General features: G+C 41.4%; 1 protein-coding gene across 8 annotated transcripts; it reads right to left on the bottom strand.

Annotated features, from left to right (window-relative positions):
* RBM39 (RNA binding motif protein 39) lies at positions 1–24,962 on the bottom strand. 8 transcript variants are annotated; one of them, XM_019622134.2, is made up of 18 exons: positions 24,878–24,957; positions 24,583–24,655; positions 23,319–23,674; positions 23,003–23,056; positions 21,200–21,391; positions 16,321–16,386; positions 16,161–16,214; positions 14,738–14,855; positions 13,986–14,138; positions 13,312–13,449; positions 11,925–11,990; positions 10,811–11,015; positions 10,646–10,723; positions 5,138–5,170; positions 3,959–4,034; positions 3,687–3,792; positions 1,093–1,171; positions 1–996 (listed from the first exon to the last, which is right to left on the bottom strand). In XM_019622134.2, the coding sequence occupies exons 4-18, from the start codon at positions 23,029–23,031 to the stop codon at positions 896–898; spliced, it is 1,494 nt and encodes a 497-aa protein (XP_019477679.1). In that variant the 5' UTR covers positions 23,032–23,056; positions 23,319–23,674; positions 24,583–24,655; positions 24,878–24,957; the 3' UTR covers positions 1–895. The 8 variants fall into 8 exon arrangements, 6 of the variants coding, with proteins under 6 accessions (XP_019477679.1, XP_010720540.1, XP_010720543.1 ...); XM_010722238.3 differs by having other exon boundaries at positions 23,003–23,575; XM_010722241.3 differs by lacking the exon at positions 23,319–23,674.
* Between the last annotated feature and the right edge of the window lie 2,618 nt (positions 24,963–27,580).

Genomic DNA, 27,580 nt, shown 5'->3' with positions numbered 1-27,580 from the left:
GGCCTTTTTAAGAGAATTTTATTTGAGTGGTTCTTACAAAGATTGTTGCAATATGAAAGTCTTTGTTTGATAGAAATATCAAGCTGTCTTGTCAAACACACTGAAGTAACCCAAAAATATATTTCAGAGCTCACAGAGCTTAAAAAGAGCAAAGATTATATGCAACCAGAACAAAACATGTTTCTGTATTTCCTGCCCGTCTTCAGACTCTGCTGAAATCCTTCAGCTACACTGCACACACAGAAACCTGTCCGGAAATGCAGAGATGGTTTTGTTTGGAAACGTAGACACACCTCACACAGTATTTACAAAGAAACTTTTACAGATAACATTAATCAAAAGTTACCATCGAGAAATAAAACCCTTCAGTCCTTCTATTCTTACCCTCCTTCAGCACAGCGCACACTGAGCGCCGGGCCAGGTCAGCTTTCAGCAGCCTTTCCAGTTCCCCTTTATACACAACACTAAATATGTCCCTTCACAGTCTCTACCTCTGATATTAACCTCGAGCAGATCACCTACATTTAGTGAAATGTAAATTGTAATTGCTGCATTAAAAGAAAGGCTCGTGAAACATTTAAAAATTGAATCATGTCCCATCTGCCTTTTACAGAGAATTTGTTTTCTATGAGCTACTTCTCAGTTCCTACAGATCACCTTAGTAAATGTACAAGAATTACAAGGCAGAACAAGAAGTCAACAGCTTTGTATACAGTGGAAATGCTAGTTAGGGAGAATGAACACACTGCATTTCTGCTTACTTCATTTTATTTTAAAGGTAGCAGGAAGTGTACACAAAATGACATTAAATCATTTCCTTTAGTTTTATCTAAATAAAAGATAACTCAATCTTCCTCCAAAAAATAACTATGTACAAAACTGACTAAATCCATCTTCATCGTCGAACGGGAACCAGTAGCTGGGTTGCAGTCATGGAGTCTGGGAAAAGGCTGTGGTACGTTGGGAGAGGTACATAGGCTGCTGTGATCATTTTACCTGAACGGGAGATGAAAACAAACCCCAGTCAGTTTTTGTCCAGTTCTGTCATCAATGGACAGATGCACATTCCTACCAAAAAATGCATCTTCTCACCTGCAAACCATCTCCCATGCAGTGCGTTCACAGCTGCGATGGCAGCAGCAATGGAAGGACATTTCACATACACGTTGCCCTGCAACACAAAGCATTACACGCTGTTACGTTTCCTGCAGTCACTTCCCAGACACTTTGCATGGCTGCAATGGAAATAAACCTTCCCCAGAGCTCCTACCAGCACTGCAGGGAGCACACAGACACGGCCACACCGGGCAGTCTGACAGATGCACATCATCATACCAACTCTGCTTTTAGCACCATTCACTTTTCTAATAAGATTTGCAAACCAGACCAAACGTAAGCTTGATGTATGGAAGCAGCAAGCATTGCTTACTTGCTCCTGATGCTGTCTGAAGGGTTATTTAACATATTCAGGGTTCCCAACTACAAAATTCCAGGTGAAACAGAAGCACAAGGAGCGTGGCTGCCTTTCTGCAGACTGCCATCAGAAGGCTGATGCCCCAAGTATCAGTACATGAACTTCACAGCAGCCCAAGATGGTCACTAACATGAATGAATTAGGAAATTTATCTTTGCCACAGACAACTGGAGTTTTCTATCTGGAAACTAAGCACTAAACCAGATTAAAGCAAAGTACTGCAATATTCACATTCATAAAACTGCAAACCATACACAAGCCCACCATAACGTGCACTTCCATGGCTACATGTAAATAAACTATAACCAGTAACTGCTGAATCATGTTATACTCAAGCTGAAACAGGTTTTAGAGGAGAAGTATTTATTAATAAAAAGAACACAGGCTCCCTTCAGCAACCTTCTCCAGCCTGCACCCATTTTTCCCACTGTGATATCATTCCTTCTCAGAAGGACAGCCTGAGAGCAGGGGCTCCTGCAGCCCACGAGGCAGTGAGAATGTGATGTTTATGGGCACTGAGGAACACACAGCTCCGTTCTCAGCCTCCCCCTGCACAGACATCCAGCTGCTTACACCTCTAAACGGGACACAGCAAAGCAAAGCCTTAATTTCCCTGGAACACACCACAGACTGCAAGAGCCAAGAGAAATGTATGTATTCAGCTGGGAGAAAGATCTTTTCACCCACACCAATGTCTGCACTGCTGTAACAGTAACACTGTTACTGACAGCCCTCAGAGCCACAAGTCTGACTGTCTGGAAAAGATCCCCAAAAGGCCAGAGACTGGAGACCAGAAGTGAGGTAATGCAATGAGAACCTAAGCCCACAAAACAGCACAGTTGAAGTTTATGTTCAAATAAAGTGTTTTTAAATAGTAGTGGGTATTTTGTATCAGAGCCATCCCTGTGCTAGCCTGACAAAATGCATTTCACATAACCCAACGAGTGTTTGTGAAAGAAATAAAATTGCAGCTCTCTTATGTATTACACTGAGCCAAATTTGCAGCTCCATGTGCTCAGAATCTATGTGCAATGCCAAAGGCTTAAAAATTAATATTTATTAAGTCTGTAATAGCACGCTGCATCCATGACAGTCGCATGTGCTACAGGAAATATTTCTACAGCCACCAACCCAGCAGTTCAACATAATCCTTACCTGGGAGATTGAAAGTATTAGAAAAGACTGCATGCTGTCTTATGGATTAGAAAGCAGCTTATGTCAAATGTAACACCTCAACAACCCTTGTGAAAGGCTCACAGGTGAAAAGAAACTTCCATAGAAGCAGCTCAATGGTAAATGAAGGCCTGCAGGGCGCCAGGCACACCGCCGGGGTCAGACACTCCTATCTAAGCAGTGACTGGGAGGGACAGCAGCATAACTTCCAGCCTCTCAGCTGGCAGAGCGCTCTGAAGGCTCCACGGTTGGAAATTTTAGAATGTGACAATTAGTGTTTAAATACAGTACTCCAGTTTGAGGTGTGGATTCCATAGAAAAGGAGTTCAAGAGTTCACATCAGCAATTTATATGCTAAGAATGGAAATACAGGGGAAGAGACGATCAGTCTGGGGGCTGCATAGACAAACTGAATACAGAAGAAAACTTTCTTAGCTTTTTTCAAATGCAGATATTCAAGAATCTCTTTCTCTGAAAGGCACTAACCACCACAAGTAATGCTTTGTTATGAAGCCTTCAGCAGCAGCTTCTAGGATGCAGGTACTCCTACTGCCCTCAGCAGGATGGCAGAGCCATGGCTAACACCGCAGGTGAAGACAACTGCTTCCAAGGACAGGATCAGGCACATCTCACTGCAAATCTGAATCTGCTGGAGCACTGCGACCTTTGTGCTGAAGCTGAAGTCTGCATTCTGCAGCAGATGAAGAAACTAGAAGCCCCTGGCTCTTTGGAAATGCACAGTTCAAAGAAATGCCAGAATTTCATGCAGGTTCTCCAGCCTGCATGCCCACAGTAACTTCAACTGTGGAAATTTGTAAGAACAGACTGCAACACCAAAAAAAGTGATGATGACTCAAAATAGAAGGGAACTACATTCTGGAACAACTGCTAAGAACATTCAAGACATTCAGACTCAGATCATTAGAATCAGATTAGGGGGGAAAAAAAAAAAAAAGAGTTTTTGTAGTGTTCTCTCTATACAGAACAAAGCAACAGAACTCCTGCAGCCTGTTCAGTGTGCCCCTGGAGCCAGGCATACCTGAGCTGAGTTTTTGTCTACATAAATGTGGATAACTCCTCCGTGTTTGTTACATTCCTCAATCACGTCATCTTTGATTTCTGTATCCCAGCCAGCTTCTTCTTCACTGCAGGGGGTGGAAGAGGAACAGAATTGAAATGGAAACATTATTACCCCCAGTGAAACCACTTCACAACCAGCCCATCAATAAAAACCCCACCCACCCGCTGCTCTAATTGGTTTCCCACATGTCATCAACAAAAGCTGAAGTGAAACTGCAATACGTCACTTACGTTTGAGGATTAAACATGTTGGAAAGCTGGAAGCACTGTGTTGCAAGTGGTTGTACAGAAGCAGCTGCAGCCAAAACTGTTTTAATAGGGAAAAAAACAATAATAAGTCTCAGAATTCTCTACATGTGGTTCCAATTTAAATGTGGATCTTCCACCTACTCTTTAAAAAAAAAAATCATTCTCTGGCACAAACAGCAACAGTTCTAACAGAAAACCGAAGGCAAGGAAGCAGCACTGTGGAAAAAGCCAGATCAGCTACAACTGGTGCCAGAAAAAAAGAACTCTGCACCACCGAGGTGGATTTGCAATGTAAACATTTCAAGGCAAACAAGTCTCCACATGTGAGCACTGTGTGCATTCCAGCACCACCCCCACCGTCCCTCAGCCCAGCCCCACTCACACAGCAGGGCTGCCCCACACCTCACTTCACAGCAGGTGCCATCCATTCCTGAGAATCCTCACAACTTGTTTCAGAGCAAACTGAGTGAGCCTTCAAATACATCCAACCTTTTTGTAGGAACACACAGTGCAGGAGATACTCGGCAACTGATAAAACTTCAAAGTAGCTCTGAATTCTCTCAGTAAGCAAACATCACTGATCACCGCTGTTACCAATCATCACAGTGCATCTCACCAACAGAAGCACTGTCCAAAAGCAGTCCTTTCCACAGGCCATAGGCTTCTTTGTTTAGGTGAAATACAGGCCACTTTCTCTCCACATACATAGAATTAAGGGGGACGAAGGCAGCAATGTAAAGACTAATTCAGAGACAGCAATCCCAAATTCCCGATTTTCTCATTTGAGTCTTCTGGTCCCTGCCTTTAATGCAGGGGAAAACAAAACCACACTTGAAGCCCAACTCCCCCTTCCCCTGAGCTGCCCAGGCCCAGATGGATGGGCCGTGCACCCAGACGTGCTGGGGATGGGACTCAGGGATATTTCCTAGGCAGCATTCCCAGGGCACACGTCACTCAAACACTGAGGCCACAGGAAAGGCCAAGCATTCAACACGCTTTCTGTTCTTTTTGGCCATTAGTTAGTGTAAAGTACAACTCCTACAGACATCACCACAATTTCTCAGGCTGTAGGCAATCTCCACATCAAAAGCATTTCAGTTTAGAGACAACATTTGCAGCACACAAGGTATTGGTGACAAGTTATATCAAATTCCAGGTTACCTTCATTCTGCTGAGAGAGTCTTGTTTGCAGATCTGAGGAGAAATATACAGAAGTTAATTAGCACATTTGTGGACATTACCATACCTGTGTTGTACCTGCCAGACAGACTGTTTAGCTTGTGCTTTTGTGTTTAGGATGCTGCTCAAGAATCTAGGCCTGCTCTCAACTGTTCCCATGAGCAAATTTCCCTGTTTCCAGCTCCTCACTGGGATATTCTATACTTGAAAGATTCCATAACCACATAGGTAAGCAAGAGCATTTCAGAGAGAAACAATACCTTAAAAGGAAAGTGAGACATGACCGTGTCCTTCAGTTTAACACACAGTTCTCACATTCTCTGTAACGTGCTTCCACTCTCTTAAGTATTTTCTTTTCCCGTGAGAAAATACAGCAATTCCTGCAGGCACTAAAAATTTGCTATCTTCACTGAAAGCATTTAAGCACACAGTTCCCAACCAACGCTCTGACAGCAGTTAGTGTATTTATGTCAAAGAAACACGGTGGTATTTCACCTGTTATCTCTTCACAGAAACATCACAATGACACGTTTCTTTGGTACTCTTCCATTTCAAAACATTTTCAAGCATTCAGAACATGTAATTTGTCACGTAAGCATAACAGCTGTCCCTATTTGAAGTAACAGGGACAGAAGAACACAGACTTCCCAACCACTTACAAGGGTATGACTCAAGTACTTGACTCAGCTTTAGATTAGCAACGAAAAGCTTAGGAATGCTGGAAACGAATTTCACTCGTGTTTCAATTTCTTAATTCTCACCAACACAGGGAACCAGAGGTTTGCAGTGAGTCATCATCACAATTCACTTCTTTAGAAAGCTGTGATGACGTGACGGACCACTTGGAAACTAGGTGAAATTGGCTGACAGCTCTCTGTGTATTTTCCCCCTCTAAGCTCTCCTCCAGAACGTTGGCAGAGGGGAGTGATGCCAGTATGGGCAGCATGAGCCCTGAAGACACAAGGGTCTCCCAAATGACTTCCACAAGAGAACACACAATGGGAAAGCATATAAAACACAGGATTAAAAGAAGAAAACTCTGAAGGCTGAGCTACATCTAGCATGTTTCTCATCTGGCTTTTTAACAGGAAGGAATGCTCCACTCCACAGAGAGAGAATCCCCATAATGGGGGACTGTCCTAGGGCATACTCTCTAGAGAAGCCCATGAGATCCACACAGAAGCGTCCAAATCTATAACCTCACCATCTGTTCTGGTGGTGAGGCACTGCAACAGGTTGCCCAGTGAGGCTGTGGATGTCCACTCCCTGGAGAGGCTCAAGGCCAGGCTGGACAGGGCTGTGAGCAACTGGTCTGGGAGAGGTGTCCTGCCTACAGCAGGGGTTTGGAACTAGGTGAACTTAAGGGTCCCTTCCAACCCAAACCATTCTGTGATTCTGTAAGTAATTACCAAGTTTTTTGGTTAAAAAAAACAAAAAGTGTTTGAATAAAAGAAAGGCAAGTAAGCAAAATCTCTTAGATCCCTCTAGTTAGATGAGGACAGACTTCTCCCTTTGCACCTCTGACATCACTTCAACTGAACCCACCAAGCCATTGGGACCCTGCAGCCCCAGCCCCCTGTGCCCAACGTGACAGCTCCACACAGAGCACCCAGTTCTGGCAGGGCTCACAGATCTGCTCCATTTACAGAAGGTCACCTATCAATGCCTTGCAGCAACAGGTTTCATACGTTAATTATCTGCTATTTCAGAAGCATACTCCTCCATCCATAAAAGCTTTCATTAACTACTTGAATATTCTTCCTGCTCAGGACTGAAGAATGGATTTTCTCTCCAAATCCATCCCATGTTTGAACTTGTCACTCTTGTAAGGCTATTCTTCCTTACGTGCAGCTTTGAACAGTATGTGGACACTGAAGTTGTGACAAGTCAAGTTAAACTCAGCTACTTGTTGAGTATATTCTGTGTATTATCTGCAAGAGTAGGGACGCCTGAATGACTTTGCACATGCTCAGTGCAGATACAGCAGAAATATCTAAGCACTGTGTGCCTTAAGAGATATTGCGATATTACTTGTTTCATTTTCAAGCAGAGCCAGCTTCAAGTAAACAAATGCCAGCCACATTTCCCACTTTTCTCATTATTTACAACAGAACAGCAGATCAAATCTGCTGAAAAGGAATTTTGTCCCACAAAGTACATGAAGTGTTCTATCGCCTCCTGATTTTCCACTTTCAGACACAATTTACTAAGAGAACAAGAACTAGACAGCTGTAGCTGTTTAGTTTCAACTCTTTTTCCTGCTGGAATGTTCTCCATGTCAGTAACATCCAAGCTCTCGGCTCCCCAAGTAACTTACCAGCTTCCCCATCTCTAGTCTCATTCAGCACATACCAAACACAGGCAGTTCTGGCCACTGCTGAAACACAGCTGCCTCATCACACAGTTCATATTCACTCCCTGACTAAACCAGGGTTTTCCAACTCATCGCTACTTCTCACTGCTAGACATTGGTGCTGTGTTGCACACTCTGCATCTCTGCCAATTCTCACCAGGTGAGCAGTGTGTAACACCCCACGTACCTCACACTGAGAGCATCTCTGTGTTTACTCACCTCACTGTTTTATGCCATTGTGAATATTTTATGAGATCAGAAACTGGAATTTGATTTCAACAACATCCCATCATTCCCAGCGTTTATTTGGGGAGGAAAAAATCCCCCCTTTGTGTGAATCAGCTTCTTGTCAGATTTTTCCATTTCACATACTATTTACTTCTTAGAAATTTCTTTTGGAAGTTGATTACATTTCCAAATGACACAAATCAAGAGTTACAAGATTTTCATGGTTAAAATCTTCTTTTACTCACAGACTGTTAATGCTTCCAAGCAGTTTTTTTCTAAAGGTATGCAGTATTTTAATCATGTTCTCCAATTTGCCTGCCTTTAGAGTGACTTTTAAATGAACAAAGTGAAGTCAGAATAACGACTGGCAACTGTCCATATCAGGTTCCTCCTCCCTCCTTTTTTAAAGTGCAGGTAATCTAGACGTAACGTCCCAGCTATGTATTATATCGCAGGCTTAAAATATTTACTGATAACACTGGACACTGTGTCCCATATTTCATGTACTGATTACTTCACTAATTTGATAGGAGTCTCACTGCTCTGAACTGACAACAGGCAGCTCTTCTTTAGACCTTCATCCACCTTCAGATGCATTTTCTCATAATCCAAACTCCTATTTGATAGGAACCCCAAACTTTATGACCAGTGTTCCCATTACAACCTGAGAGAATAAGTTTCTTTTGAAATATCTCAAGTATTTTTTCATTCAACCTCCGCCCTGCGTTTCTGTTGTCTTCAAGATTTGATAAATCTTCGTCTATGCTTTCGTTTTACTCGTTTATTCTTACAAAGTCTATCTTAATCTGACTCTTGCTAAGTAATTCTCATTTTACCATTCACTAACAGCACTGTCTTCTTTATTGCCATATTATCTTTATTATCCCCTCCCTACTCTTCACAGGCTCTGTGCTTATCCTGTGTTTTTCTAGAGGTAACTGCCCAGTTCAGTGTGGAGCCCAATTTTAACAGGATTGTTTCTTCTTTCTGTTGGATACAGATCCAATATGGCATTAGCTGTTTGGAACTGAAGAAACTTTTTACATCCTGTCTGTGCACACACTCACACTACTTAGAACAGTTGACTTTATTTCCTTAATTCTTCAACCACCACTTTTGAAATCATAAGCCTTATCCTTCCTTTTAAGCTTGAGCAATTCATGATCACTCAGTCAATGGTCAAATCTGTTCTCATCCATAACATCTTCATTACTTACCAAAGTGAGTTTAAAATAGCATCCCTTCTTCATGAGTCAGTGAGTGTTTGATGAAGAAATTTGTCGGATATCACATCCAGGAATATCTGGGCCCCACCATTATTACTAGCAATTCTTCTCCAATCTGTATCAGGGAAGTTAAAGTCTCCCACAATGACATAATTCCTGGTAGTAATTTTCTCTAACAAGAGTAAAGAGATCTTTAATCCATAACCAAATCTCACTTTGGGGATAGCTCATGACTCTAAAAAGCTTTATCCTTCTCCAAAGTTACTCAAATTGTACATAATTGCATTATTTCTTCTGCACAATACACGTGGAACAAACAAGGATACTCCTACCACCTTCATTTCTACAATTGCTAAGCATGCACATTATACAAAAAACTTTGTTCAGCCTTAAAATTCACTCCTCCACAGTTATGTTGTCTCACACCAATCCAATCCCATTCCAATGATTTAGATGTCTTTTGGCTTCCTGCTTCAGACACAGGAGAGAAAATGACTGCAGTTTCTTTATAACATTTTTCTCATTTCTCACCAACCACACTTGTTTCCAAGCAAGGCTGTCACATCACTATCACCTACATTAAAGGTGACCTCATGCTACTGCTGCTCACCTTCCTTCTTTTGGAATAGTTACTCTTCTTCCTTGTCACCTGGTCTTTTTCACCTCTTTCTTCACTAATATAAAGAACTTGTCCCACAATTCACAATCTTCTGTCGCTTCTCAGATCCCTTTCCTTTCATTTCAGGGGACATAAACTATTTCCTTTTTTTTCCAAAACAGTCCAGTTTCATGCATTTGCTCTTTTCAACAATGCACTTAACATGATTCAGGTGTTCCTTAAGTCTGAATGCCTTTTGCCACTGCTGGAAGACAGAAATCCCCACGCACGTATTCTTTCTTTGTTTCCTGACACCTCTTGCAAATTCCAGCAGCCAGTTATCTGCAATATCCCTCCAGTCTTTTCTACTGCTACAAAGATTTGCCACCTTTTGCTTTAGTATTAAAGTCTCCTGTAAAAGTTACCTGAAGCCCTCCTGAACATTTTGGCTCAGGCCAGCTATTGAACTAGCAGCAGGAGCAATCATACTCTCAGCCTCATACTCATCCTTTCAAAATAAAGTCTCAGTAATTCTTCCAACAAAGCACACAAGCTGTAGCCATTCCTGAAGCAACACAATGATACCTTGATGTACAGTGTCCACCTCACTGGACATGCATCATATGATCCTAACTACTGCAGTGTCCTACATGGAGTACCAGTAACCTTCTTGCTCCTGGTACAGCTGCCTTTTGTTTTGATTGTTTTTTCAGAAGGGACTCTGTAGAGGTCAATCCTCTTCCAGTTATGAGCCTGCCACTTTTAACAGTCAATATTTACACTGCAGCAGAACATAAATGCTCCCGCTAGCAGTGGGAACAATAAAGAGATGAAGGTCTGAAATGAATTAAATGAACTACAAAGATTCAGCAGAAGTAATGCAAAGTGAAGCATATCCATCAAAGCTGACACACACTGCCACTGTTTATTTGCCCACGGATTTGAGAATTTCCTCAATCTGTAAAATGTGCTGTGGTACCTATGTTCCCAACTTAAAAGATCAGAAGATGTGTTTCAGCTCTTTGTCTCAAAATTATCAAGTGTGATCAGCATTTTGGACAAATAAATATGTGATCATTTCTTACCTGCCACAGCCCCAAATGCCAATGACCCACTCATCTGCAGAGCCTGCTGTGCAGCCGGGGGAATCTGCAACCCAGTACCTGAGCAGGAAGCACAGACACACCGATTAATTCAAGTTGCATAAGAATACAGAATGTTGCAGACTCCCTACTCATCACCATACATACCCTCTGCAAGTCTTGCCATCAACTGAAGGCGACCAGTTGTTCCCAAGTCAATTCCAGTTCGTTCCAACTCATCACTGTCCAAAAACGAGCTAGCACTGGAAGCATCCGTGCGCTCAGTTACATGCCCAACTTTCATCGGCCTGCCAGCCAGCTCAAAGCCATTGAGCTGTTCCAAAGCCTTTTTGGCACACTCTGAGTCTGAGAACTGCAGGTGGGAAAAATACAAATTCAGAAATCCTGCCAATGATGTTTAGCAGCACTCATCACATGTAACATCCATAGCTACACAAACACTAAACGTAACAGCAGCTGCCAAGCAACCTTAAATGTGATTCATATTTTCTGTCATAACCAAACACAAGCAAGGCAGAATATTTACTTTCTTCTATGTAGAGGTATGTATTTTTGTTGAAGCTAGACAACACAGATACAGCAGTCTCCATACAGTGATACAGATACAGTGTGGGAGGCATGGCTGTGGTCATCTTACAACACTTTCCAAGAGCAGCAGTCACTTGCATAATTTCTAACCACCACGCATTTGCTGGCTGCTCCTTGCAGATGATCTGCTTCAGGATGCATGTCAAATTAAAAACACATGCTTGCTGTCTGTGTTAAGACATCATATATTAGCTATGAAGTTAAGTTTGTTTCCTTGGTCTCCAAGTGCCAGAGGCCTCTGATGTTGCTTTCATCACAAACTGCTGTGTTCACAAAATTATGTATTTGAGAGCCAAGATGAAGAGAAAGATGTTTTTAACCAAAAATTTCAACCTCTGGAACTTGATATCACTAAATAAATAAATAAATAAATAAATAAATAAAAATCTGTAATTCCATCATTTTAATGACACTATGAGAAAGCCAGTGCTTGGAGGTATATTTGCCTGCCAGGAATAGCACTGCTCTGCAGGCACTGACCAGCAGGTATGCTATTTCCATCTATACACAGCATCGTTTAATCACATTACCCACAGAGAACTGGCAGAAAAAATAGACCACTGCTGCACAGCCTGCAGCATGAAATTTCTAAGCAAGGTTTGAGTAACCTATGCTACTATGCAAGAAGGTTACACTCAAAGTTGCCCAAGAAGTCTGGTAATCCCACTCATACCGTAATAAATCCATATCCTTTGGAACGTCCAGTTTCACTATCCATCATCAGCTGAATACTTTCAATCTAAAAATAAGAATAAGCCTGTTTACTATCAAACAGTTTGGAACAGAACAAGAGATCAAATAACACACACGTACAGCCCTGCCAAACATACACATATTAATGAGAAACCATGATTGGGGATTTTTTGTTCTTTTTGGTTTTAATTAAGTTCTTAATTCTTTCCTCAAATAAAAATTAGAAGCAGCAAGATATGCACTCTGATACATGAACAGAAGCAGTAAACATCAAGGTCATGGAACAACACAGGGTGTCCCATATACTGAGGAAACCCAATTTATGTAAAAAAGAGGTTTGCGTGACTGGCCAGGGGCTTTAAGAAAAGTGTGCCTGTTTTCAGTAATTACTGGTATACTGTAATTCCTAACATTCTATAATTACTGAATTTAAACACGAGAAAGTCATCCATGAGCCATGAAATAGTGGTTGAAGAGAAAGCAGCACTGACGTCAGAAGAACTGAACTGAAGACTGAGAAGAAAACCTTCATCCACAGCTATCTCTGTAAATCTTCCTAGTCTACATGAACCCTACTGCCAGACCTTGAGAGAAAACAGGAGAGCAGCCACGTGGATTACAATTTAACCAACTATTGGAATGTTCCAGACTTTTGCACAGCAGAATTAAAGGGATATACATACTAAAGCTGAACAAAGCACCTAAAAAGTAAGGTTACAGAATGTACAAAACAAGGCTGCTGTTCTAAAATGGTATGAAAATCAACAGGCTTGATAAAAAACATATCTAAGCAGCATATGAAATGTATTATCTTCTCCTTATGTAATAATGACACACTCTCAGTGCAATAGTCAGCACAGTGCTACACCAGCGTTTAACTGTTTTATTTTTAAGGTGGAAAGTTCAGATTCAATCTCCTCACTTTTGTAATTGTGAGGAAACATTATCATGTCACAAACTGAAAGTCACTGATCAGTGTAACGATAGAAGCCTACATCACAGTAGCAGGTGACACACTGCAAAGGTTAGCAATACAAGTTACTAATTAACAAATAAATACTCAGAAATAGATCACACTACTACAGACTCACTAGGAACTAGACAAAGGCCTGATTCTGGGGAACTTCAGGAACTCAGTGAACTCTCAAGCTCTCTAACATGAGGCCCGACACTCAGTATCACTGGGCCATGTCTCCAGTCAAGGCTCTTGTTCTGAAATGCTAACTCAGTACCTAAAGCCTTGTGGTACAGTATGTAGGTGCACAACAGAGAGAAAATGAAAACGTTTGGTGGCTGTGACATTTTTTCCAGAGGCCATTTGAATGCTGAGATAAACCACAACACCACAGTGTCAAATCAGAGCATACCCTGCCGAACGGCTCAAAGATCCCTCGAAGCATATCTTCAGTTATGTTGAAGTGTAACGACCCTACATAGAGCCTCATAGGGCCGGCGCTGCCCTTCTGCAGGTTGTTTGCCATTGCTGCTGCTCTGTTTTTCTCTGCCTATGGGGAGAAAGAAGAAAAAAAATAATCGCTAAATTCTGTACGAATACAATAATACTGAAAAACCCTAAAATAAGCAGCACGCTTCTACCAAATTCAACTGTTTTATAATCTGCACATCCAGATAATCAAGTCAAAATACAAAAACAAAGACTGTGACCAAACAGGGAGATGAAACTCCTTAAAATCTTCAAGCTGAACAACAACAATGCAGAATTCTGGCTTATACTTAGTAAACTGTCACTTTGATTTTCACATGTGTTGGAAAGCACACTATATATATTATGATTTTTAAAAGTCACTACTACTTTATTAATGTCAGTATTTTCAAAATGCACCTTTGATTTGCATGTCAGCTACTGGGATCCAAGGTCAATTTCTACATTTAAACCATATGATCATTACTGGTAAGGCTTTTCCACATGCTCACTGGTGACCAACTTCAAACACTAACTTTTCCAGCAAGGTAACAGTCACCAGTTAACACAGTTAAAAGCTTGTTTTTTGTTTGTTTGTTTGTTTTTGTAAGTCCTTACCTGTGATGCTTGGACTATGATTGGTACACCCAAGACTCTCTGTCCAGTGAGTCCTATTGCCAGAGGCACTGAACTAACATCAACGAATTCGACATAAGCAATTCCCTTTGAACGTCTGGAATTTCTATCAGAAATCATCCGCACATCACGAACCTGAAAGACAAGCACAGACACAGTGTTACAGACTGAGCTACAGTAGGAAAGAAGCTGGAACAGTTTACTTTCAGGCATACTAATAAGCACCCACTGGCCAAATCAATGGCTTCGTAATTATGCTACAAATCTAGGGTGGCATCAAATGCTCTCAACAAACAAATCCTGAAGGAAACCTAGCACTAAAAGCTACAATTCAGAGTCAACTGCAGTATTTTATTTAGGAAAAAGGTCAACAGATACCTGCAGCACTGCAATGCTTTAAGCCAGAACCTTGCAGCTGGTAAAACTGCTGAAAAATGCTATTTCTTCAAAATTGAAAGTTAAAATTGAAATTACACTTTGACTGGCAAAAGATTATCTGCAGGAGACTCAAAGTTCTGAAAATTAAGTTATTTGAACCACAACTGCTTCCTTACATTTTGCATCATACTGCACACCCAACAGTAAACTGATAAATTATTTCCCCACGTTCAGAGCCTTAAATCATTTATGGCCCAGGACTGAAAGACACCTCCTTGTAATTCAGCAGAATACCCACCCTACCTAGAGTCACTTGAGAAAGTATTCAGAATCACTTTAGCCTCCCTACTACTTACCTTCCCTACTGTAGAGAAAAATTCTTCCAGGTCTCTTGGTCGAATTCTTGCAGCTAGCTGCATGCAGAATACTGTTCGAGCATCCCTCTCTTCAGGGGTAAGATTATCAATAGGTTCTCTGGAAAGAAGAAAGATACATTTAAAAAGAAATCTGAATAAGGTAACTAATCTTCGGAATGCATAAAACTTTAAATACAAGTCTAATAGTGAAAAAATACCTGCAATATTAAAAAAAGTAGGTGCCAAGAGGTGAATAGCTAATATAATAGTATTTAACATGACTAAACTTCTTGTTTTCACCTTAAAATTGAGTACAACAGGAAATTAGTATTTGAAACTCAGAAGCCTCAACTACACAGGAGCTGCCATTCTGTGACTGTCATCAACAGAGAAGAGCACCATACTAACAAGTTTGTAGTCAAAGAGATGATAGGAAAACGACGAGCACAGGACTAATGAGCACACCAGTACTACTCTCAGATGAGCTTTGCAAACTAAGAAGTTATTTATAGCCAGTCACTTGGAAGTCACTACAGGCACTGCATAAACACTGACATCTACACCAACAGCTCCCAGTCCTCACTGCTTGTAGCTTCGTAACACTCCTCCCAAAAAAGCAAACACATGAATAGCAAATAATTACTGTCATCCCACGGACTGGATCAGTGCTGATTTCAACTGAACAACAGCTGCAATCACACACACTACATTTGAAACCTTGAAGCTTCAACTGCAAAAAGGAGCAGAAAAAAATCTGGCTTGCACTTATGTAAAGATAGAATTAGAAGGCCTGATTCTAGACTGAGCTTCCAGTAGCATAACATATTTATTTAGATATATCTGTATTTTAAAATCTTACTGAAAAAAAACACAAGAAAGCTTAATTAAATTATCTCACTTTGCTAGTAAATAAAAAACCATGCAAGACTGTTCTCTAAATTAATATACTGAAATTTAAACAAATCTAATTAGCAGCAATCTAAACATTAGTTCCTTAATTGTAAAGCTTAAGAATGGATAAGCACTTTCTGGATTTCGGTTACTATTCTACAAATAACATCAACAATGGGTAGGAAAAAACCAGAAACACTTTTCCATTCTGTATTTAGTAATATTTAGTCAAAATGCTAGGTAAGTTAAATTAGAATTAACACAAAAACATGAATACTAAGGCAAGACATGTTTTGCAAATTGATGTTATTTATAATGGTACACCAAAAATTGGAGAGAGGGGAGGGGAGGGGATGACATGGGAAAAAAAGCAACATTTTTCCATGTTCTTATTTAATGGGCTTTCTGAATGATGAATTCCAGCATTACTTGTGACTTTAAGTTGGACAGCTGAGTAGTCAGTCACACGCTATTTCAACATTACACTTCTTCCTTCAATTGACGGGGAAAAAAAGGATATAAAAATAGGTACCTAACAGGGCTCTTGTCTTTTCTGAAGGGACTTTTGCTTCTGGAACGCCGTCTGCTGTAAAGAGATAAGAACAAGGTTACCAAAATACTTCAAGCACAATGGTCTTATTTTAAACAAAACCTATTAACGATGCAATAAAAAGTAGAGAAAACTCAGAAACCTTAATTTGATGCTGTGAGGCAGACCAATCTTCCCTCTGATGGCAATGTTGAATTTGGGACCAGAACTACGGCAAAAGCAAAGACAGACATTACTTACCAGAGCACCTCAATTCAAGATTTTGTCTGTACTGACATTACATTGACAGCACTCACCCACCCGTGCACCTGACCCTGCCAGCACTTCCCACCAGCAGCACCCACTGCATGCACACACTGTGCACAGCACGCAGACCCACCATGGCACACCTCAGCACACGCAGGTCTCCAAGGAAGAAGTGAAGCCAGAGCTGGCCAGATGTGGCACACGTGTGCACAGGTGTTCTGAACGAGGGCTGCTGTCCCAATCTTATTTATACATTTGCCCACGTGCACATCTCACTGACAAGTGCAGGCAGGACTCTGCTAGAACATCTTAAAACCAAAACCTAAATGAGACTTAAGATGCAAGTGGAAAGTGAAGTAGCTCCCCACAGATATCTGCAAAGGAAACATCCTGGGAAATCTGCTAGTGCTGTCTCTGCTACATTCACTACAGAGTGTTACTGAGATGTAACTAAAGCTTCCTGTCAGTCCTGAATGGACATCAAAACACAGAACCATTTGAGCCAGTAGTTAACCTTATATAGATACACCACCATCTCTTGGCTGAATCTAATTTTAGTCCTGCAGGCTTCACAGAAGCAGTTACAACAAAGGGCAATCTGCCCGTTTCTTCCACAGTAAGGCAGCACTCTTGCTGGTTCTTGCGGCAGAGTAACAGACTGTGACGTGGATGGTAAATTCCTACTACTACTGTGTCCTCCCTGTACTTCAGCTCCTCCTAGGTACAAGGCAAAGAATGCCACCTGTTAACCTTCCTCCTCTACATCCACTGAATGCCACAGGATCTGACTTTCCCTTCACACAGAATTGTTTCTTTCTGCTGTGGATATAAACTGATGTGAAGACACCCTGAAAAATACAGCAGTCTGAAGACATTATGCAGACTTCCACTAAGCCCATGTAGCCAGCCAGGTTGTCTTACTACTCAGGAAAGCAGCAGTGCTGATAGTTAAGCTCAGCATTCACAATGTGGAGGAGGATGCCCACTCTATAAACACACCATGACACCATAACAGGTGGAAGGACACGGCTAAGATCCAGAGCCATGCTGGCCAGGTTAAAGGAGGGGAAATATGGCATCGCTGGAATAAAAAAATAAATCAGATGGTTTAGAAACTATTTGTTAAGACAAAATAACACATTAAAAACAGGTACTTAATATGCAATGTGTTGAGGTTACTCTGGACAAAAATACCCACTGAAAAACATCCTAGGATAAAATATGGCATTTCCTACTCAAGTTGGGTGAGCTGCTGAGAACATCCATCCAAGTTCTCCAACAACCCCAAAATATACTGCCAAAAAGTGCATCTGGAAATGCCTGGTTTCAGAGGCTGGCATCTTATCAGAGGGGATTACCCTGCACCTTCACACATGCTACTGCGGAACACCATGATATTTGTTTTAATTCATATGCAGCACGAACAAGGGTGACCCCAATACTCAGACTATTAACACACAGATCAACTAAATAATGGGCAGTGACTAAGATCACAAGCTTTCAGGGAAACAGAAAGTGTTTTTACTGTATCTTTGCAGAAAACTAGTTAAAAAGAAAGAAAAACAGTACAAAACTGAGAAGGTAAAGTGAGTTTTCAAATCCTGAGAAAATTAAAGAAAACATTAACCTTCCAATCATCTCTTGCTCATTTTCATTCTCAACAAACAAGCAGTGTAAGATATAAGAAACAAAGGGATATTAAAAAACCAACGAAGTGAAGACATAAGAGTGAGAAGTCTCAGAAGCAGTCTGAGGCAAGGTGACAGCTTGAGGGAACTTCTGAAGATCTTTTCCAACAGTAATCCGTGGGATGCATTTATTTGGATATTTTTTTTTTTACTAAGATCTACTTGTAAAGCTATAGATCAAAGGAATTTTCTTCTTTCTTTCATCTGCCATTCTAAAAGCTCTTCTGCAGTTTTGTCCAGTTCCTGCTCTCATGCATGGAAGAACTGAGTAACAAGCAATTATCTGTATGTCTGGAGGTCAATAAGCCCGTGTATAACAATGCACATAGCTTCCTAAACCTACACGGTGCCACACAGTCCGAAACAACGAGGTCAGAAGTCAGTCTGAAAAAAAAACAAAACAACTCTCACATCAGTTGTATCCAGGAGTTCAACAAAAGCCTCTCAGATGAGGCAAGTTTTGGCCAAGAAAGGCCAAGAGAGTCAATGAACACTCAGTGTATGTGTAAGGACTCCCGTAGCTTCATCTAAGTTCTTGGTTCCAGAACAGTTTTGATTCTTGGTTCCAGTCTAAGGGAGTTCTGCAGTACATTAGGAGCAGCTGATGTCTAAGCAGGTACACTTGGTAGTTTCTTTTCCTAAGAAGTCTTATAAAACTTAAATATTTTAAAGTGGCAAGATAAGTGAAAAGAACAACACATAAAAAGCTCCACAGACACTCACAGCAATGAAAGCCAAGCATACAACTTTTAAAAATTGCAACGTGTAGTGACTTCCTCATGTTTAAAGACAAAACTTGAAGGCTGAGAATTTGCTATTTCATACTGCCCCTCCTTTTCCTTCAGAATTATCTACACCATGCAGACAACCTCTCTCCAGTACTGCAGATGCTTCTGCATGTCCACCAGCAGCAGACATGTCTTAATTTAAAAGTCATTTAAAGAGGATGAAGAGTGGGAAATGATACAAACAGGAAGCATCCTGAATGAGATGCAGCAGCTGAGTGCAACACAGCCTGCAGTAACGCCAACTCACAACTGTCTGAACAGCCCCACAAGGTGAGATTCCAGATCCAAATTCTCCATGCAGCAGCTGATGTATCTCAATCTCATTAAGCATTGTTTGTTACTCAGGAAACGTGAAGCTGATGGCATTGCTAATAAAGAGTTTGTCATCGTGTGTTAGCATTATTTTTTGTAGACCCAAAGGCATACAACCAAAGGAGGCTGATGATGCAGGCTTTATCTCCAGAACTAATGACTTGCCTGCTACTAAGATCTTTAAGATAACCAGCTCTGCTCGTTCCAGACAACAAAGGATGCTTTTCTTTGTATCATCCACAACCTACAAGCAAACTACAGCTAATTGCTGTCCACCTCAGTCAGCACCAATGCTTCTGAGATGTGGGTACAACACACCAGGACACACGAAAGTCAGCACGGGTTAGTGTGTAGTAAATTGCATCTCAACCTCTACCCAAGGAGAGCACCTCAGAAGACCAGGATGCTAAGGCTCCCAAATGTCTGCAGGCAGAGAACTATCTCACTCAGTAGTGACAGGAAAAAACAAAGAGCAAAAGCCTCCCACGCAAACAAGAGGATGTATGAATTCCCAGCTGATTACATGAGTAACAGCACCACAAAGAGAGAGGACTAGCAGGTTCTACCCCTGAAGATCTTGATTAGGACTCCTACATTTACGAGGCAATCTGAAGCAACAACAGCGGCACTGACAAATTCCAGCCAGCTCCTGTGATTGTACAGATGCCAAAGAGCTGTAGAAAACAAACCAACTGTGCACTGTTGCAATCTTCAGAGCTGAAGCCCCGAGCAGGTCTACAAAGGCCGCAAAAAGCCTTATAAAAGAGATAAAGCAAAAGCAAATGCTGTGACCTCTGAGTACAAAGGACTGAAAAAAGCACAAGGAATGCCAGGCAGACCCCAGAGACGCAGCACGTCTACAGCATGAAGACTGCCAACATCGAGGAGGCTTAGCACAAAATGAGACCCTGACACCTCCAGCACTTTTGCCTGCATTTCAAGAGCACCAAAAGGAATGTACTCCCTGCAGAAGGACCCAGCCACCCAGGATAAAGAATCCAGTTTGCAGAGAACTGTACAAGCTCACAGAATATCAAAAACGAAAGGGCACTTTCACAAAAATCTTGACAGATTTCTCCAAAGAAAGTGACATCACTTGTTGCAAAAAGAAGGAAAAAAACCAACACCTTCTCCTAACTTCTGACATTACCTTGCATTCCAAGGTTTGGCAACTACTGGGATGAGACCCGGACCAAAGCCCACACAAGCAGCACCTGCAGGTAGCTGACAAAAGCCAAGCATGCAGCCCAGTTCTCATTGCTTCTCTGCTTCACTGACGACTAAAAAAGGTGATGGGAGGAGCATAGAGCAGGGCAGGAATGTTAAGCAAATACCACCAGTGAAAAAACAGCATCTGAGAAGCCAAAGTCAACTGCCCCGAACTACCTAGAGCAGAAGTCTTATCAAGCCAAAGAAGAGAGGCACTGAAGAATACTTCTACATCTCCAGCTAAGCCTGAGAAAAGGCAAGGCAAGCATACAGCACATGAGCAGTACTAAGACAAAACATTTCTAAGTTTGGATGCATAAAACAGCCCTGCAGTAAACATATAAAGAGGAGCAATCCAGTAAGAAATTTCAGTTACACAAGCAAAGGGTTTTATGAGCCTGAAACACAAGTCATTTTTTTAAAACAGTTAATCCTTCTCATATGTACTGAAGCATTTAAGATGTAGAAACTTTGCTCTGCAGTTTAGGTCTGTAATGAACTTTGTTTTTGCATTTGTTTTCCAGTTAAGTTTCATGCATTCTTTCACTTGTTTTTGCTTCTTTACATCGTGGTAAAAAGGAAAACTAGCAAGAGGAACACAATATGTTACTGCTGCCCTCTTTTTTAATCCATACTTATTGACACCATCTTCAGTCTGAACCTCGCAGTCCCTCTTCTGAGATGATTAACAACCAATGCAGAAAGCAGGCAGACAAACTTCAAGCTCTCACACCACACACCAAGGCAGCCCGCAGGCAACGCGTGCTAAATAACCTACTAGGGACTCCTATAGCGGCCTCTGAATCTGCGATCCCTGCTCCTGGAACGGCTGCGCCTGCGCTCCTTGCTTCTGCTCCGCTTCCTTTCCCGGCTTCTGCTCTTCTTCCTTTCCCGATCCCGGCTCCGTTTGCGCTCCTTGCTTCTGCTCCTCTTTCTGTCATGGCTTCGACTTCGGCTCTTGCTCTTTTTTCTCCTGATAAAAAAAAAAAATAATGCAACTTTGGTTACACGTGCAGCTCGGGGCCATCACTCCCACTATTTATCCACATTCCACAGTTCCTCTAACTTGATGCCACGAGTGTTAACGTGAAAAGCTGCTACAGCCTAGTATTTGTACAAGGATTTTTGTAGAAGGGGTGGGTAAACATCAGGAATCCTAAAATCCATAATGAACAAGATCAAGTGCTCTGCAGCACTTCTTTTCAAGTTAATTTTGTGACACCAAAGCATGTTCTCAGTTAGAGTAACAGGACTAGAGAATAAAATACCTCCTACATTACAACTAGTGTGTATTAAATGTAATGCTGTATGTGCTGTCTTCCAAGCATCTCAAATACGCCACTAAGATGCTAAGAATAACTTATTTCTATAAGAGTAACTATTGTTAAAGCCGATACAAGCAAAAACAGAATGGAATAGCAAAGTTTGAGGAAGACTGTTTTCTCCTGACACTGTGTGCCACCACTTCTAACACCAAGAGTTTTGCTTCCTCTTTCAACATCAAGCTGCTACTCCTCTCCTTGCTAAGTTACTTCTTTTCTACACCCGTGGTTCTTGCACATTTGGGGCAATACAAGAAGTCAATGACATCTCAGACCTGGACACAGTAGTGCAGGTGGGACCTCACAAGGGCAGAGCAGAGGAGGACAATTCCCTCCCTCTCCCTGCTGCCCCTCTCTGGGTGCAGCCCATGGCACTGCTGGCTCACGCCCAGCTTTTCATCCAGCAGGACCCCCAGGTCCTCCTCCTCAACAGCAGGAACACCTGAACATTTTGATTGAAACTGAAATGAGAGGTCAGAACCAATTCTGAAATTCAGGAAGCACTATCTTTCTTCCTATCACAGTTCTAATTCGGGAGCTGGCCACTAAAACAGAAGCAAGAGTTTTACATATGCTTTAAAAAATAAAGCTTCAGAACTTCGAATATTGTGATCAGCTGATTTTGATGGGGTTCCAAGGCCATAGTATTTATTATGAGAACTACATTTACAGTGCAAATCTGATGGTGGTAAACAGACCCTTAAAGAAAGGCACCAACTAGGTAAGAACTTCAGCAATGCTTCCTGAAGAAAGCAATCTGTTTCTGAAAACTTTCATGTAATTTTAGAGGTTACTTAAAACAGCTGTTGTACAAAATAGTAAAAGAAAGACTACAATGTTGAGAATATGAGTAGTAACAAAAATATTGGGATGGAAAAGGGGAGGGAAGTTGATGTGGAACCCAACATGGAACCTTTTCAAGAAAGCAATCCAATCTTCTTCTGTCTGTACTGCTCTAAATTGCTTAAGATTTCACACAAAAGATTTAAATGCACAGCTAAAGATACAAAAAATACAAGAGATGAATCGTGCAGAACCTACCAAGTCTGTATTTTTATTTGATGCTAAAACAATAAACGTTTCCACAAATCTGGTGGTATCACTGACAAGGATGTAACTACATTTGTAAAAAAGAAAACTTTCTAATTTCCACAGCTGCAAATATCAAGCTCTCCCAATTTATTTCCTTCAGCACTAATGACATGCATACCAAACCTCACAGCTCCAGCCCCCCGCCCCAGCGCAGAGCACTAAGACACTCACTTCTTGCTGCGTTCTTCGTGGCCATTGGCACTGCTCAATTTGTTCTCATCCTAAGCAGGGTTGATAGAAGAACATCGTGAGGACGAAGCGGAAACATTTCAAGTGGTCAAAGGGTAATGGGAATAGGAATAAGAAAATACAAAACAAAAATTTTAATACTAAATTACTTGTTTAGAGTTTAATGTGGAAAGCTTTAGATAATTTAAATAGGCATGTTTAACCACTTTGCTGCTTAAATTTAGGTCATACAATTATGAAATACAAAACTTACATCATTTAAAAGTGTATATTAAATTGTAGATACTTCCTTACATGGTTTAGAGAGTAAGTTATCCTGCAGAATTCAGCACTCAAGTGGTTAAATGTTATTTCTATAAAACGTAAGAGGAAGTTTCAGGTTTGTGTGCCCCTCAGATCAGTACCAAGGCTACATCTCTGCCTAAGCCCCAGTGGCCGCGCTAGCAGCCAGCCACTATCCATTCCTGTGACCGATGCCATTCCCGAGATCTTCGCTCATTTTCGTTGAAGGGTTGTAAGAGCTTGATGCCACCTCTGTCACACATCTCGCCCTGAAGCAAACAGGGATTCACACTGCTTTAGTAACGTCGACTCCCAAGAAAGTCATCAATAATCCACCAGTCCAGCCTAAACATTCCCTATTTCCATACCTGTTTACATGGAAAATATCCATGTTAAACCAGGACACAAGAATTTTAACATAACAATTTACAATTTTCTCTTCAAGATTTTATATAACTACTAAATATTACACAAACTAAATATACAATTTAAAACTTACAGTGCTCATTCAAAATTCATGACACGGTTGTAATTAACACTGCAGAACAAACTAACAATAGCTGCTATATAATTTATGTACTTGCTTTACAATTTAATCACATGGGTTACATCAGAAGTACAGTTCCTAAACGACTTAAGTTTGATACACATTACTTGTGAAACCAGTGCTAAAGCATGCATGATGTTAACACTTCACCACCACTTGGTGAAAAACAAAAAAGACAGTATTCATTTGCTGCTGGTTTAGGCAAAAGACATCACTACCTCATTGGTAAGAATTTTGCATCAGAATTGACATTTCTTAATTGAACAACTAGGACAGAGGAATACAGGAGATTTGTTTAGAATGACAGCGCAGACTGTGATACTGTCTTTTACTTGCTAAGAACGGGCTGTTCAGGGATCCAAGAATTTAGGTAAATTCGTTCACTCAGCAACTGATTTCCACCTGCTCTGTTAAAAGATTAACCACCACCAGCCTTCTGCATTAAGAGCAAGTCTCACTCTTCTTGCCCTGAGCAGACTTTTCAAATATTTACTTGCCATGGGACTGGTGAAAAGGTTATTCTTGGAACCCTGCTGTTTTCCCAAACCACTGCATTCACCTTGTTGCTATACCAAACTGGACCTGGCAATTTTAGGAGAGATTTCTTGTTTTGGGGTAATTTTTTTTTTGGTCGGTTGTTTTGGGTTTCTGTTTCTTGTTTTTCTTTTTTTTTCTCTTTTTTTTTAACCTAAGGGACCACGGTACAGCGATACGTCACTCAATTACTACCTTATGATTGACAGTTCACACTGGAATCAAAGGTGAATTCATGGGAGTAGAGGTGAGATATCGTTAGGCAAGTCTACAAAGAGAGATAGATGGGCATTTATTCATCGCGCTGAAGTGAAACTACTGCACAATATAATCACATTAACAGCACATATTTACTTGCAAGTTACATGTAATGCATCTCCAATAAGACAAATCATGAGGGCTCCAGGGATGTTAGTTTACAGTTCAGCAGTAGTTTCATGAATAATGCTAAATTAAGGTAAACAGGACCTCACTGGCACGTTTTTCTCACCTTCTTGTAAGGAGCTTCAAGCATTGCTTCTATATCAATATCATCAGCCATTTTTTCAGGACACCTGAAAGAAAAAACAATCCAGCTGAGAGAGAAAACACCAGTGTTAAGCTTTTACTTAAGAGGTCGTTACTGCATCAGCTACAGTTCACACATCAGCCTCTCAGTAGCTATTTCCAATAAGACTGGAATGAAGCTCGGCCAGTGAGCTGGTAAAGAATGTGACACAAAGCAGCAACCAATGATAGCTGACAACAACACAAATGCTTGGGGCCCTGGGCAGCTGGTCCGGTATTAAACGGGGAGGTTGGTGGCCCTGCCTGTGGCAGAGGGCTGGGGATTCATGATCCTTGAGATCCCTTCCAACCCTGGCCATTCTGTGATTCTGTGCTATCAGACAATTAGCAAACAGAAACCCCTGAGGTATTCCCAGCCACTGCTTTCCTGCTTTCTCAACAAAGAGCACGGCTCGCTGTGATGCAGGAGCACAGGTCTAGTGGCCGTCTTAAGAAATACTAGAGCTCGACCAAAGGATTACCTGAGCTGTGTAAAGACAAAACGTTTAGGCAAACCTGCCTGCACACTCCCTGCACTTGCCACCATCACATTTGTTACCCTGATGACTTGGACTGCCTTTAAGAAATGTGACTTCCTGCATAGCCCAGGCCACTGAAGAATCTTATGATTCAAGCACTAAGAAAAGTACACACCTGATCCATTTAGTCCAGACCTTTAAGTTTCAGGAAAGAAAAGAAAAAGAAGCCATATCCCACCATGCAATACTAGTTTTCAACTTCAACCTCCTCGTGGCATTTTGTGTTCATTATACTCCAAATCCTCCTAACATTTGATTCCCTTTTCCTACGCAAGTCCACTATTAAGAACATTTCAAAACTGCAGTGTTGAACGGAGACTCGACTTCCTAAAAAATATCAATAAAAGAGGTTCTTTCTTTTCTTTTCTAGCAAGGCTCTAGATGTGAGCTGTAGATGGAGGACTTTACTCCACATGTGCCATAAATTTCTTTAAACCACGACAACTCTTGCACCGTGGCTGCAGGTACTGCTGTACAAGAACTGCACTTTCCAGCATAATTAAATGACTCCAAATTTACAAAATTCTTTAAACTGTTCACCCATAACCTCTTAATTGAGATTACTGTACTAGAGCTTCACCACCTCTAAGAACCAAGTCTCTCTTCCCCATGAGCACACAATGAATAAAACAAACCTTTATTGGTATGGGAGCACTGGAAGTTCACATTCAATGGCTGTACACCAAGGCACACTAATCTCATTTCCAAAGTTACTGCCTCTGGGGTTACAGTGTTACCACAAACATGGCCACCCTTAGTCTCTACCTAATGGCTACATATTACTTTTTCTCAGAGTATTTACAGGTAGTTTTCCAAGGCGTGTACACACACGTATAACTCAACTCACTGCTGCTCTGCTAACAGGAGGTACAGGTAAGAGCAGTATGATTAAGCACACTAAAAAGCACCAGGTCAAAATGTGGTTTCAACAAGAAACAATTCCATGAGTGGCAACTTCCACCCACGACTGCTTTTCTGTCTGTGCATTTAGCCAAGAGCACACATCCACCTACAGCTAGGGCAGGATTCTTCACACTTGAAGAGGAATGGCCAAGGGAGGTCAGGGACAGAACAGGGACAGCCCAATCACGAGCCCTGTGGACGAGCACATGAGGAATGCTGATAGCTGCGCCCACACAAATAGGTGTAAAAGCAACGCCCATCTTACGGAGGCTTCAAAAACAAAAGGAAAAAAACCTTATCACAAAGCATTCGGCCACAGAACTTACTGTCCCAAACAAAGAAAAAGCCACATGCTGTGTTTGAAACAAAAAGTTTATAGAAAAGGCTTTTCATTAAACAAAGACACCCCTCGTGACCCTGAGCCACAACTACCAGAGGACACAGAGGGAAGTGCTGCTCCACAACAGCCCTCTATTCCTACTTGTTCTGGGCTGCGTGCTGTTGGGCAGAGCCACAGGCTCAACATGTAATCTCTCATGAGGTTACAGAGACCTTTGGCCTCAGCCCGTGCAATTTGTAACCAGTGCAATACTGGTGTCACACCATGCTTCCACCGAAGTACCTTCTCCTTCTGTGACACACAGACCTACTGACTCCACATTTCCAGCCAAAAATCAAAACAAACTTATTTTTCTAGTAAAAAATCACAGATAAGAGTCCATAAATTCTAAATGAGTATAAACTTGATTTCCAAACATCCTTCATTAAATACCAAAAAAAAACCTAAAAGACTACTTATAAAAGGCTTTGTGTGGGTTTTTTTTTGTTTTGTTTGTTTTCAAGGAAGATAAATGTATGCTTGACATCACTGGAGAAGAAAAAAACAGGAATGAATTATACTTGAAACTCCCTCAGTCAACAGGAAGCCTAAAAGAACATAAATTTACAACTGCTGACTTCATCAGCATTTCACAACGTAAATCCATCCCTCTTTGCTGTGCTACAATACGCAACAAGAAGTTTAAAATACCAATTCGGTCCGCGTTTTGCTGACAAGAGGCATGGAGAACCGTTACGGAGAGCTTCACCGCCGGCTGCGAGCACAGCTTTGGCCGCACGGCGCTCCCGCTGCCCACATTCGCACCCCGGCGCTCCGTGCGCAACCAGAAAGGAAGGAAATCAAATTCGGTTCTCAGCGACGCCGC

This window comes from Meleagris gallopavo, chromosome 22 (assembly GCF_000146605.3).
Source record: "Meleagris gallopavo isolate NT-WF06-2002-E0010 breed Aviagen turkey brand Nicholas breeding stock chromosome 22, Turkey_5.1, whole genome shotgun sequence".
In the NCBI taxonomy this organism is placed as follows: domain Eukaryota; kingdom Metazoa; phylum Chordata; class Aves; order Galliformes; family Phasianidae; genus Meleagris; species Meleagris gallopavo.
This window is presented reverse-complemented; position numbering and strand designations above follow the sequence as displayed.